The sequence below is a fragment of the Rissa tridactyla genome, chromosome 6, assembly GCF_028500815.1.
Source record: "Rissa tridactyla isolate bRisTri1 chromosome 6, bRisTri1.patW.cur.20221130, whole genome shotgun sequence".
NCBI classification, from domain to species: domain Eukaryota; kingdom Metazoa; phylum Chordata; class Aves; order Charadriiformes; family Laridae; genus Rissa; species Rissa tridactyla.
In genome coordinates this window covers 5,473,915-5,488,337 of record NC_071471.1, presented here as the reverse complement: position 1 = coordinate 5,488,337, position 14,423 = coordinate 5,473,915, and the positions used below count along the sequence as shown (strand labels likewise).

The 14,423-nt window shown below is 51.0% G+C and overlaps 1 protein-coding gene across 6 annotated transcripts in view; it reads right to left on the bottom strand.

Annotated features, from left to right (window-relative positions):
• Window positions 1–14,110, bottom strand: part of TNIK (TRAF2 and NCK interacting kinase) — a 171,627-nt gene extending 157,517 nt beyond the window's left edge. For all 6 annotated transcript variants that reach the window (XM_054205379.1, XM_054205384.1, XM_054205380.1 and 3 more), the window contains exon 1: window positions 14,002–14,110. In XM_054205379.1, coding sequence (XP_054061354.1) covers window positions 14,002–14,058 — 57 coding nt within the window. In that variant the 5' untranslated portion in view covers window positions 14,059–14,110. The remainder of the gene's footprint in view (window positions 1–14,001) is intronic.
• Between the last annotated feature and the right edge of the window lie 313 nt (window positions 14,111–14,423).

The window sequence follows — 14,423 nt, the reverse complement described above, 5'->3', positions numbered from 1 at the left end:
TGTCCAGCTTTTCATCCAGCAGTACCCCCAAGTCCTTTTCCGCAGGAAAAGGAATTGGAAATTGTGGCAGGCTGCTGGCAGCGTGGTCGCACCTTGGGTTCCCTGCATCACTTACTCGAAAGCAGAGATGCAAGATGTGATCCTCACCACTGAGTCCCTCCAAGAACTCCGACCCACCGGGTATTATCTCCCCATCTGATTTCCCTCCTGAAAATTGACACCTGCAAGTTATTTCCCTTCCCTCACGTCCCAAACCTCACTCTGTCTTGGCAAGTGTACAAGAAAAGCATTTATTCAAAGGAATTTGCTCATCAAGCCTTGCAGACACCAAAAAGACACATTATCTAATCTTAGGAGAGCAGAGTTTAAGGGCTAGAGCACAGGATGAGAGGCCAGAGGGTTTGACTTTCACTCTCAACTCTGCCAGGGCTGAGGAAGGGAATCTGGGGAAGATGCTTGACCCCTCCTCACCTTGATTTCCCCTGCTAGGAGACTATCCCAGCATTCCTTTCCTCACAGGGGATCTTATCTATAAACTCCTCATTAGCATTTGAAAAGAGTTACGCATCTCCAGATGTGTATGTAAAGCAAAGTATGAAAGGATGGAGAAGCAGCACTGGCCAGGGAGCCTGGAGACACGTCCTCTTCAGTGTATTCAGGCAAACCGAACCACATTGCACTCCACATCCGTGCTTAGAGAAACATTTTAATTCTTTCCCTCTACAGGGAAAAAAAAACAAACCAAAAAACCAGCAATGTCTTTCTTCTTGAGAAAGCTCAGAGAAAAGATGAAATTCTATGTCTCTGTAAGTCAAAGAAATCATGCAAGATTCTTTCACTGAAGTATCCAGAGACCCCACCACCTCTAGCTAGTCAGAACTGTCCCACAGGCACCACGGCCACAAGACAGAACAACCTTCCCTTTCCCACCCTTGCTCTGGACTGGTTCAGAAGAAAAGCGAGAAGTCTACTCCTACTGTCCTACAAAAGCTGGATGTGGAGATGGGGAAAATCCAGACACAGCACAGATGCTCCCATGGATCAGACCAGGGCCCAGCTCATGGGGCTCCTGCTCTGCTTTGCCCTGGCACTGCAGCCTTTGGGGGCACGCCACGCACTTCTGGTGGGGTGCAGGAAGGGCTTCTTCTGGTGTTAATAGACACTTCCAGTTGGAAAAACTGAATATCAACAAGCAAGGTAATATGTCACATCTTTTGGAGAAGAAGAAAAGTCACCCCATCCCAACCTGTTCCCATGTTTCCCAGTTGCCTCCTTGTAGGTAGATCACATCAACCACACCCATGCCAGCAACAGCCACCGTACCAGCCGGAGCTGCTCCAGTACAGCAAGGCCTTTGCTCCTAGATGGGTCCACAAACCTCCTGCTTCCCACCAAGTGATGACAGACGGTGCAGTGAAGGACAGAAGGTATGTCCACCCCCGTCTAGCCACATGGAACAGAAAGGTCTCAGAGGAACAGCTGGCCCAAGAACCAGAAGGAAAAAAAAAAAAAAGGAAGGAAAAAAAGAAAAAAGAAGAAAAACACAAAAGGCTCAGCTCTTTTTAAAAAGAAGAGAAAAATGTCCTATTGTTCCATAATTAATGGAAAGCAGAAGAGGTTTTACGGACTCATTGAGAAACAGAGGGTGAACATCTAAAAGAACATTTCAGTATTTCATGATCACAAGGTGAGCCGCTTGCATAATACTGACAAAGAACATAAACGCTGATATCACAAGGCAGTTACGAAACTTGGGGTTTGAACAGTGAATAACAGTGACACCGTAATTAAGTCTCATACATTTGTGGTTCTCTTTCCCCACTCCCCCCCCCTTAACTGCAAAGTAGATACTGCAACCTTCAACTGAGGCATGACTGGCGAGGTGCACACATGATGGATACCCCCTGTCCCACCACCGCCCACCACCAGGGATCCATCCCACCCCACAGCCTTGCCACCAGTCATATCACCAGTCATCGCTTCTTCAGACCTGCCCCAGGGGAGGCCTCGAGATCACACCAAGGGAGAGGCTGTGAACCCGCAAGGAGCAGGAGAATGAGGGAATAAACCGGAATAACTGCACTTTACGAGTTAATCGCTAAGCCCTGAACAAGCTCATCGGCCTTCCTCCCCGACGGTTTTTGACACGAGCACGTGCTCCCGTGAATTGCTCCAGTGTGACCAGGACACACAGTCTCCCCTACACGACACATAATATAGAGCAGCAAAATGTCATGAAAATCAAGGGCAAACGAACACAGAAGACAGTCCCTCCCCCCTACCACCACTTCTATTTTTAGGCAACCAGATTAGCTTGGAGCAGTTTTACTCGTTTCTGATAATGAGCAGGGCTCTTGCATCTTCTCTCGAGGACGTTTCCTCTGTGCAGGCACTTTGCTCTACACCAGCAGCACGGAAGAGGTCACGTCAACCAGCGAAAGCAAAACCATGACTTATTGTGAAAGGGTCTTGAGAAAGCAACCTCAGCTTTGAACTTATGCCCCATCTCCCTTGTCAATCACAATGCTTCGGTTTTTCAGGGGTACGGACTGTTCACAAGGCGTCTCTCCCTTTGAATCACATGATAAAGCCTTTGCCTATTCAGAAGCATAATGCTTTTACTCCACCCGCTTCCCAGAAGATGTGAGCTGGTACATCTTAGAAGCACAGGTCTCCCTGTAAAGGACATTTGGCCTTCCCAGGCCTGAACACACACGTGTACGATGTGATGCAGAGGCAGCCCAGCCACCCTTCAGCCTGTAGTGCTCTACCCCAACTCCACTCATGGCAGAGAAACACCATGGCCCTCTCGGGGCACCCCCAGGTCAAACGGCCATCTGGAGACCAGCCCAGGAGGAGCTGGCACCTGGGATGCTCGGTGAAAACCAACCGCACTGGTTTGTTCTACCAGTGAGCAAAAACCCTCTTTATTGTGGGCCCCTTCAGGGGCTGAAGCTGACAAGGATGACAAGAGAGGCATGATGAGAGCTCCCAAGAGCTGCCACAGCAGCAGGACCACCTCGCTAACGGTGGGAACTTGCTAAAGAGGAGGATGATGATTACCAAAGGAGCAAGACAAAAAGAAGATGTGTAGAAGATTTGGGTCCCACTGCACTGGCAGTGTCTGGCACTGTCTTCTTTTCAGGAAGAGAAGTTTCACCAGCTCTCAGAGAGGTCTGTTCCTAAGGTATGACACATCCATGTTCTGCAATGCAACCACTCATACACTCAATGTCCTTTGGTCGCTTCAGATCGCCTTGACAGCAACATCTGGGTGAAAAGCTTTCCTCCTTCAGGCCCACCGCTTCTCATCTCCTCAACTCTCAACCTTCCTCCACCGCCCTTCACCACCACCCTCCCATCTCCCTGAGGACCATGCTGGTGCTGCGTAAGGCAGCAGGATCTCCTCTGGTAGCCTGGTCCAGAGGGCAAGATACACCTTGAAGCAGGTGGCAGCAGTGGGGGATGGTGGAGGTAAAAAGCTCACCCAGAAAATGAAAGCGTGGCAGGAGCAGCCCAGGGATCTCCGGCTGCTGTGGGGCACCACCCAGGGAAGAAAGAATGCAAGACCTCACATATTTTTCGCCATTTTTTCCTTCTGAATTTTCAGTAAAGTACTTGGGGTCTTCTATTTGCCCTTTGGATTATGATCTTTTAGGAAGGCCCTTTATCTCCACGCGTCCTTACAATTATGAGATCTAGGAAAAAAAATACTCCCCTCTCAAGATAACTTCTGGTGTCAGGATTTCACAGGATTTCATGACCGCAGACAAAATCATCAGGCTTTTGACCAACTAGAAACCCTTTCCTAGGAGCAAAGTGCCCCTCTGCCGTACCTTCCTCTTGCCCCTCTGCTACGTGAAAGGGCAGAGAAGAGCATCTCTGGGGCACCGACCATCCCGGGTCAGCCCAGGAGCTAATCCACCTATCACTTCTTGGTGACCTCCTGCCCTTGCACCTTTGCACCAGGCTCTCACTTTCTTCTGTGGATTGCAAAACCTCGTTTACTGAGGAAAAACACTGGTTCAATATGAAGAAGCATTTGAGAAAGCTAGTAGATGATTAACAAGTGAGTGCTCAAGTCAATTGCTCCAGGAGCACAATAAAAATCTTCTTGGCCTGCACCCACTTGGCAGGTGCTGGAGGTGAGTTCATGAAGAGATTGGGCCTGGTGAGGCCCTCACTGCAGGGGACAACGTGGCCACAGACACTTCTTCACCTCCCTCTCCCTCAGGCTCCCAACTGCAGGTCTCCCAACCCACAGCCCCCCACCGGTGGCACCACAGGGACCTTCCCATGGAGGACCTTGTTCCCACCTTCCTGCTCTCCCACCAGCCATGGTGCCCCCAAGACGTCCCTCCCTGTGCTAAGCCCTTGCCTTTGCAAAGGTGGCTTTCCATGCTCACTGCATGACTTAGCGCCTACCCACCTCCCTCCCGTCAGCGGGCACGTGTCCTCCAGCTACCTGAGCTGTCAGACAGGAAGGAGAGCTATCAGGGTCCCCACCCTCGGGCAACATCACATCAACGCGGAGAAGGCTGGGGAGGAGAGGTACAAAGTGTGTTGCGTGGCTCTTTTAAGCCAAGGCCAAAGAAGAAGGAGCGTTTCTGCTCAGGGTCTTTGCCTTTTCATGCTAGAGTCCCCCAGGGCCAAGTAAAGGTGCTTCAGCACTCTCAAGTATCAGCTATTTTTAGGCAACAATATCCTGAACACCCTTCTTCGTCCTGGCTTTTATATGGCACAATGAAGAAGTTACCGGGATTTGGCACTTTCTCCTTAACAGGCCATCATTAACAAGTGACTCATATTATATTGCAGCATGAGTCATCTTGGCAGAGGTCGCCACCATAAGCGACAACTAGTCTTCAATTATTTCCTTCAAGTTGAATTAAAGGTATATTGTTATGCTAATTTTACATCTGCTTCATCCCATCTTTCCATCCACTGTCTCCGGAGCAACCTGGGGTTTCACTTCATGGCCCAAACCGCCTCTGGAAGAACTTTTCCACCATGGTGCAGTTACAGGTTGTCACAAAACCTCGACACACCCGGGAAGTCTTCTGGATGGATTTTCAGCTACGGCACCTGATATCTAAAGCAGCTCTCCATCCCTCCTCCCGCTTCTGCTCCACAGGGACAACAAGCTGCCGTCCCTGCCACCATCCTGCTCCATTCAGACTTTGTCTTGACAATTTTCCAAGGATCTGGCGCTCGCCCAGCGCTCGAACACAACCACCTTCAGGCTGCCACACCACCTCATTGCCTCCAAGAGCAGGGGCAAAGCCTAACCAACAAAATCACTTTGAACTATGCCCAGCGACACGTGAGTATTGAAGGAACTATTACAGGGCGGGTAAAAAAGGAGTCATTTTCAGCCATTTTCCAGCCCAGCAGCCCCACATTTCAACGTGACTCCAGCCTCTCCCCATCCATTCGCTCACCCCCCAACACAACGTACCCACCACAGCTCCCCAACCAGTGAGCCACGAGAAGACGGCACCCCTTCCAGGGCAAGGCACAGTCACTGCAGGGCATTTAACTTGGGGAACATGGTTTTGCCCATTAGAAAACATGGCCATTACCAGCCTGGTGACCAGCAGAGCCCTCCGTGTTTATATTTATAGCAGTCAAACACAGTCCCACTGGCTGCGAGGTCCACTTTGGAGAGCATTTGTAAACTGCTCTCACTGCTGGAACCCCATTTAGCTCTTACAGCCTCTTCGGCCGTACAAACACACCGATCCCCACAGAATAGCAACAGGAGGAGCGGAGTCATCCCGCTATTTACTGAAGCTAATCAATACGTGAAGGCTGAAGATTTACGGCAGTGAAGACAGGCTGTCTGCATAGCCAGAAAATGCATTTAAAGCCCTTTTAATTTTGTTGCCTTGGCCTCTGGTTTTGCTCCAAGAACACAGTTTTCTTGCACGCCCATCTTTCTTTCCTCCCCAAACGGTGGCATCTGCAGGCACAGGAGAGAAGCCCCCCACGAAAACCTACGGTGAGTATTTAGTGGGAGGCTATAACACAAAAAACACCAGTTTAAGGGCAGTGCCCCTTCCTTTCCAGCCAGGTTTCACCTGCGAGAACAGGTCTACGGCTAATTCAGCATCTCCCACGTAAGCGAGCGGCATGGAAAAACCGTGTTTTGAAGAAGGTCTGTGTGCCAGGAACAGGGACACAGGCTGCGCCGTTCATATCGCGCCAGCCCACCACGCTGTCCTCCGCCACTCCAGAGGGAACAGTTACATCCGCATTTATTTCTCTATATATTTTCTATGCTTATATATATATAGGTATATATACACGCTGCATATATATTATTTTTATATATTATTTCAGTATTTTTATATCTTATATGTTTTTATATAGTGTACATATATTAATTTTTATATTATTTTATTTTTAGAGAGAGATATATATAAGAAAAAAGACCTTTGTAAGTACCCCCACAGCATATCTGACCTGCTGCGTGTCGGGGGTGACCACCTGCACAGCTGAGATACCACCCGGGTATCACGACCAGGTGAGCCACAAGAGGGGAGATCCTACAAACCGCCCCATGGGAGCTCGTTCTCTGGTTTCCTCTGGTTGACGCTCCGGAGAGCAGAAGCACGGTAGGCAACAACCGGCAGCAGCACCAGCCCCCAGGTAAAGGCAGTTGTTTTGGTCACCGTATCAGCTCTATGCAATACATGCAAGAAAGATGGCAGCGAGGTAGGCAGGAGATCCGTACCTTCGCTTTTGCCAGTTTGTCTCAAAAATCATACTAAGCTTTTATGCTTGTGTACGAAAGAGAAAGGAAAAGGCAAATATATTCTGATTTACAGGGAGATTTCTATTGTTGCCTGGACATCAAACAGCACCCAATTAGTCCTGCAAGGATCTGACCCACAAATTATGAAAATAAATGCCTCCGGAGCTTTGATCTCTTGTATTTCTGTAGCATGCTACAGCGGTTATTAGACACATTTTATTAGATTCAAGCTGTGCGATCTCTTCCTCGGCAAAGGCTCCACCGCCTCCAGTGCATCCTAAAGTCTCCCTCCAGCAGATTAAGGGCATGGTCCCAAACAGTCACTTCTGTCGAGCACAAAACACATGACTCAGCTGGCAGTTGGCTTTTTCCTGCTGAGTTTCAAAATTAGGAGCAAAAAGAATTTTTAAAAGATGGGGGGGGTGGATGTGTCAGCCGCTTAAATGAAACTTTTGATTCTCTTTATAATAGAATATACATTCCAGGCAATGTCCCTGGCTTCTAAAAAAGTGCTGCTTTCAGAACAACTTATTTCATCCTGCCCTCTGAAATGCCATTGCTGGAAGAAGCCAGCAAAAAACCAAACAAACAAACAAACAAAAATAAAACAACAACAAAAAAAAAAAAAAAAAAAAAAAAAAAAAAAAAAAACAAAAAACCACAAACGTAAGAAAAGGTTTTGTGCCCCGCTGCAGCTGGAAACCACGCGTGAGCAGAGACACATCCACCCACTCGCCCTCGCGGCAGCGCTTCGCACCAGGAGGATGCTGAAAATCAGATTGCTAAGGCTTCGCTCCCAAGAGCGGCTGCGTTCAGCCCCAGCGGGTACAGAGGAAGGACGGGACCATGCGAACCGCTCAGGTCTCGCTTCCTGGCAAGAGGGTGGTGTTTGCGTGAAGCCATTAATATCTGATGGGGTTCCCGTAGCAGAGGAGAGCTGGTTATCTGCAGCAGAGCAAAGTGCATTGCTTTCTGCTGCGCCCGGGGAAGCCGGCAGCCGAGCACAGGCTGTTTGCTCAGCCGGTACGGCAGAAGAAATGTCGGTTCTCAGCCACGCAGGACACAGCTGGGTATTCCAGCGCTGCCCAGCTGGTTACCACCATCCATCATTTGCTACCAACACGCAACCTTGAACCTCGGGCAAGCGCTGCAGAAAACTAACGTGGAAAAGCAACATTCTCAACCCAAGGGGAGGAAGGTTTTTCTGGTTTGCCATTACAAAATAAAATCAGGCGTGCAGAGAGATATCACTGAATTCTGAGTGAACGTCTTATCAGTGTTTTCCAACCTCGGTGGCTTTTCCTCCCCTCTCACTCAGGAGCTGGGCCCCACTTGCTGAGCATCCTCCTCCCTCTGCGGGAAGGGGATGCTCGGCCCCTCACGGGGCTCATCTCAAAACCAGCAGGGAGGGAGAACACCGAACGAGGGGGAGTCTCCATTTCCCAAGGACCGTGTTTGTTAGACACCCCTCCTTTAGAACTCATAAGTGATTTACACGCAGAACATCAAACCTCGCTTAAATAAATTGTTTTCCTGAGCCCAGAGCAGCCAGCCCATCGGTTTCAGTGGGCAGCCACGGTTCAAAGTGACAAGAGGGGACAGGAGGAGGGGATGCAAATCCAAGTTACTGGCTTTATAAGTGGGAAACACAACCCCTCATTTAATAGGGCCATCAATGACTTCGGCTAGTGGTTTTCATCCCGCAGCCTACAGACCGCTTGAAGCCTTCAGGAGGTGGGTCCTGAACCCTCAACACCACCCTCCCCACCCCAAGACACGCCAGCTTTCAGAATTCCTCCACGCCGCAAACCCTTTTGCCTGTTGGTAGCTTTTTACCAGGGGCAAACGCAGGGAACCTACCAGGATTCTCCCCATTTATACTTGCGACATGAAGAAACGGGATGGGGATCAATACTCTGCCCTTGGTCGGCAGGTCGGAGGCACAGAGCTCTCGCTGATGGCTGCAATGACCCTTGTAAAGTGACCAGGGGTGCGTTAGGAGGAGCCAGGCAAGGGTTTGCAGAGGCGACGGCAGCTTTGGTGTGACCTGGCCCCACGCGAATGACGACTTCCAAGGACACCTCTTCCTTAGCCGGGAGATTCTCTTCCGGAGACTTAAGTACAGACTGAATGGAAACAGCTTCCCACCCCATACAAACTGTACTGCCACATTTACTACAGCCTGGCCGATAAAAACTACCTTCACGTAGCAAGGAGAAAAGCCTCCTCTAAATCCTCACATGAAATAAAAAAAAAATAAATCAGACGCTCTTTCAAATACGCACACCCATCAAATACTCCTTGTTGCTTCAAACCTCAACAAAACGCTTGTGCTGAAACATCGACCTGCTTGAGCACACATTTCGCTATAAAATTCACCCCAAATTATTAATTTTTATGGTTGACCAGCACAGGAACACTAGTGAGAAGAGAGGGATTCTCCACGCCTTTAAAAACACCGTACGCTCTGGTGTTGGGGAAGATCTCCAAAGATGGGGAAGAGCAACCAGTGCCGAAGGAGACACGGAGAACTGCAGAAGAGCAACATCTGGGCTGCACGACTCCAAAAGGTGGGAAAAAAAAGTATAAAATCAACCATGCTGAAAGATTAGACAGAAGACAGCTTGGTTTCTGTTGTAACTTTTCATGAGCGCACGCACAAGAATATGCGTTTGTAGAGGTGCAAACGCTCATCTTCTATCAGCACTCCTGCGAGGAGACGCAGAGAAAAAGGCTTAGAGTTGGACATCGTCATCCCTTTGGGATGATTCAGAGGCCCGTATTGTGCTGCCAAGGATTTATGGTTTTTAAAAAAATAATATAAAAGGGTCAAAAATATACAAAGTACATGGCCACAGTCCTGGTCTAGAGCTTACACACGCGCTGAATCACACTGCAAGGGGTCAGACGAAGGCCCTGATGGGGGGAAGCGTCCATCCTCAGGAACTGCAGCTACACGTACATTTGTTGAAGACGCATCCCAAATGTTGCAGGGCAGCACATCATGTAAAACACAGCACAAAATAAATCAGCTTTTCGTGCCTTTTTTTAATCTCCGGAAGTCAAATTTGTTCCTCTTTCTATTCGGGAAGAAGGTGACCTTCGCAAAAAGCTGCCCAAATTCTGTCGAGCTACAGAGTTTTTTTAACAGGTGCTGGAAGAAGAAACCAAACCTAATGCTGGCAGGGTAATGCTCCTGAGTGGTGGCTTCAGCGCTTATCCCCCATTAGAACTTCTCCTAAATCTTTAATGATGCTGAAATATGCCATAAACTGATGAAGTTCTGCAAACAAGACGATGCCAGCATCTTTGTTTGGGGGTTGCGTTTGTGGTTTTGGTTTTTTGTTTTTTTTTTAATATGAGAGCTTTTATCTTCATTGCCAACGATCAACTAATGCAAACAAATGGCCACTGGAACTTGACTTCTATACAAAGCCAAGCGAAAGGAAGAGTAGCGACATTTTTGGGTTTCATCCAATTCTTCCCAGCAACAGCTAATACCCACTGGCTCCTTAATTCTGTGCTGTCTCCTCTCCCAGCCCGAGCATTAAAGGCCAGGCATTTCCAAAACAACTAACGGTTTTAGGATCCAGTTTCCAGAGAGCGCGGGGTCAGCACTTTGCGAAAGTAAATAACTAAAGCTTGGGTTTTGTTAATGAATCCCAAACAAAAGCAATGTCCAGGTACACGAAGAAAACAATTACCCCTCCCCCCCCCCCCCCCCCCCAAAAAAAAAAGAAAATAATAAATAATGCTCTTTTTCAATTCCCAGGCTCGCAGAAAACCCTTCTCCAAGCCGTACAACCCAGGTGAGCCTCGCAAGCCCCCAGCCGTCAGCTGGGACCCGATCCCCTCGCCAAGCAGACAAGGTGCACCTGTGAGCAGGGGGGGGTTTTGCTCGACCCAGGGGGTTATCAGCGCCCTGAGAAAGGGGTTTTTTCTCCTCCCAAAGAGCTTTTACCACCTCCCACGCACCTCGCAAAGCTCCCCAAATGCATCCAGCTGTGGCATCCCCTACTGCGGAGGAGCCCGCTGCCACCGCTGCATCAGCCCGAGGCCCGTCCCTGCAGATGGATGCGGCGGAGGAAAAGCTATTGACCTGAATATTTTAGAAGGATCAAGGCCACCGCCTTCAGCAGGAGATGACAGGCTCTCGCATTGGCCGAGACAAAAAAAAAAAAAAAAAAAAACTTTAAAAAGGGTGAAAAAAAATCCCCCAAAACCCAGCCCCATCTTTCTGCTTGCTCTCCCGTTGGGATCAGCTGCGCGTTTGCCACCAGAGAGCCTGGCCCACCGCGTCCCTCCCCTCGCTCATCCGCCTTTTACTGTGAAAATCTGCTGCTCGAACACGGCTGTCAACAGCCCGTGCGAATCCCCGCGTTAATCATTATTCTGCTAACGGCACCGCCAGGTCATTCGGCTATTAAACATGCTGAGTGGACCAGCAAAAATATCTCCTCGCCCGTACAAAAGAGCATTATAATGTAGTTTATCTTATCCCCTTGTCAGTATAATATGCAGCACTACCTGTTCAATGGCCTCATCATTTCAAATTACCGTTTTCTGCAACATTAACAATACTCATTACCAGCATCACCACCGGAAGATCTCTATTTTAAGAACCTTTCTGATGTGGAAGGTTTCACCCTGCCCTTCCTTACGCGCTCAGCCCTCCGCACCGACACGGGGACACACTCGGGTACCATGGCAATGAGCGCGGCGCAGAGGGATGGATGGAAACGTGCCGCAAAAGAAGGCAGGAGCCAGCCCGAAGTGTGCTTAACTCCATGCATTTTAATCAGAATTCAGCGCTTTGTTCCCGGCCCGGCCGCCAGCGCGTCAAGAACGATGCACTGCTGCGGTGGAGCTCGGCTGCGTGGCCACCATCAACGCGAGCGTGGCAAGAAGAGAAATCCCTTGGGCGACAGAAAGCCAAAGGACAGGACGGGGCGAACCAGCAGGCAAAGGTCCACTCTTTTTTTTTTTTTTTTTTTCCTCTTGTTGTTCATAAAACCCAGCCTCCTGCAACGTCTTGGTGACTCAAACTTGGAGATAAGCGGCCCAAGCTTTTTTTCCTTTCCCCACTGCCAGGAGTAAATCAGATTTTTGAGTCACTACCTGCTCCCCGCGTCTCACATCCCTCACCCCTTCAAACACGTAGGCACAAGAGCAACATCTCCTCCATCCGGACTCATCTACCAACCCGCAGCAATGTGACACTTCTTCTCTAATAAATGAAATTTTGCAAGGCTTGGGGAATTACTCCTCCCTGCCACGTTTTGTGCTCAGGCAGCAAATTTACTATTGATTTCTGATTCAGACCCCGCGGAATGATTCACGCTTCTTGCTCTATCTGCTGAATTTATGACCTTTAACAATTATTCTAAGTGCTAAAAGAGCTTAGTTCAGAAGAAGATCTATTCCTTGGCAAATTAAGCTCCTATTCTTGTCTCACTTACAAACCCAACACATCTCTCATCGTTTATAGGGAAGCGCCGTAGCAGGTCTCTCCCCTTGAGAAGGGGCAGGGGCACAAAGAGCAGGAGCCCCCAGGGTCCTGCCGGAGGGGACAGGGCTGGGCAGGGGGACACGGCTTTGCGCTCTCGCCCCGCCGTCGGTGGGGGTTTCGGGTCCCCTTCTCTCCTGTTACCCCGAAACGCCAGCATCGCTCTGCTCACAGACCAGGCACTGCCGGTGGGTGTCGGTGTGGGGGGGGGGGGGAGGGATGGAGGGAGGGAATATACATTTCCTCCTAAAGCGAAAACAAAACCCTTACTGTATCTGGGGCGCATTGCTATTAAAAAGCCAAAACACACACACAAAAAAAAAAAAAGCGCCTAAGCCCCTGTGGACACAGTTTTAAAAAGAAATGGCGCCCCAATTCAAACAAACTTCCTAACACATGTTAAAAAAATACATATATATAAAAAATTATAATATTTTCAGGGGGTGGGGGAGAAAGAAAGGGACCCCTTCCCCTCCCCAAACGATACTGCTTTCCTGGATTAACTCCACCAGCTCCAGCAACCCCTCTTCCAAGGCACCTTCCTTCCCCCCGAGAGGCGAAACGAGCTCCAGGGCTGTTTTTACACTGGGTGCTCCCCCCTCCGCCCCGGCTCCAGTCTCCCCTACAGTGTCTATTGCTGAGCAATCGCTTACACTATTAATCAACCAGAAACTCACCAGGAAGAAAGTAGGGCAACTGAATAAAGATAGACTTCTTTTTTTTTTTTTTTCCTCCCTTTTTTTTTTTTCCCCTTGCACAGAAGCAAATAATATTTCTAAAAATACACTTGTGCAAGTCTTCAGCGGATTCCGCTTAATTTTATTTATTTATCTACGCCAGCAGGTCGAGAGCAGCAGCCTCGCCGCTGCCTCCCCAAGAAACGCCGCTTCTCTAAATGACTCCCCGTGCTCGACACCAACCAGCTCTTCTTCTACCCAAAAAGAATGAAGAAATTGGAGGGGGGGGGGGGGGGGGGGGGGGGAAGAGGCAGAAAGTTATAGGAAAAAAAAAATAGGCCGGGGGGGGGGGACAAACACACACATCAGGCCACAGCCCACGCAGAGGCTGACACGTTTGACGAGCCCGACATTTCAAGGGTATTTTCGGGGGGGGGGGGGGGGGGGTGTTGAGGAGGAGCCCGAGCGAAGGGGGGGAGATGGATGGAAGCGCTGCCGGCGTGGAGGTGGGGAGGGGGGGGCTGCGGGGAGCAGCCCCGCACCCCGGAGGTGCCCGGCTCCCCCCCCATCCCCGCCCGTCCTGCGGCACTGCCCGGCCCCGCCGCCAAACGGGGAGGGGGGGGGGGGGCGGTCCGGGCTGCCCCCCCCCCCCCCAGGGGGGGGTGCAGGGCACCGGTCCCCGCGGTGTGTGTCCGTCCGCCCCCCCCCCCCCACCACCACCACCCCGGGCTGTACGCACAGGCACACACCGGGGTGCGGGAACGGACCTGTGCGCGCAGGCATACGTGTGTGTGTATATATACATACATATATATATATACATACATATATACACACATGCGTACACACAGCTATGTGCATGCAGGCGCACACGCTTCTACCTCGGTATTTACATACGTGCAGCCGCACACACAGCCCCCCCACCGGGATGGAGGCATGATGGATGGATGGACGGACGGATGGATGGATGGATCGGGGTGTGTGTGTGTGTGTGTGTGTCTGTCAGCCGCTCCAGCATCCCCCCCCCCCTCCCCGGTCCCCGACCCGTCTCCGCGCCTCACCCGCAGCGCCGAGAGGTCGATCTCGTCCAGGCTCCGCGCCGGCGAGTCGCTCGCCATGTTTCCGCCGCCACCGACCGGGCAGTGGGGGGGGGAGGGGGTCAGGGTAAGGGCGGGGGGGGTAGGGGGGGGGTGGGGGGGGGGAAGGCGGCGCTGGCGCTATTCAACGCCTCTCCTCATGCGGGGAAGCCGGCACGGAGGAGGAGGAGAAGCCGCCGCCACCACCGCCGCCGCCACTGCCCTTCCGCCTGCAGCTAGCGCGGCTGGGGGCGGCCGCGGGCTGCGCCGGGATGGCGGCGGCGGCGGCGCATCGCCCGGCCTCGCCTCGCCGCCTCCCCGGCCCAGCGCCGCCGGAGCTGTCTGTCAGGGCGCGGGGAGGGGGCGGCGGCGGCGGCGGCGGGCGGCGGCGGCAGCGCGGGGGCGGG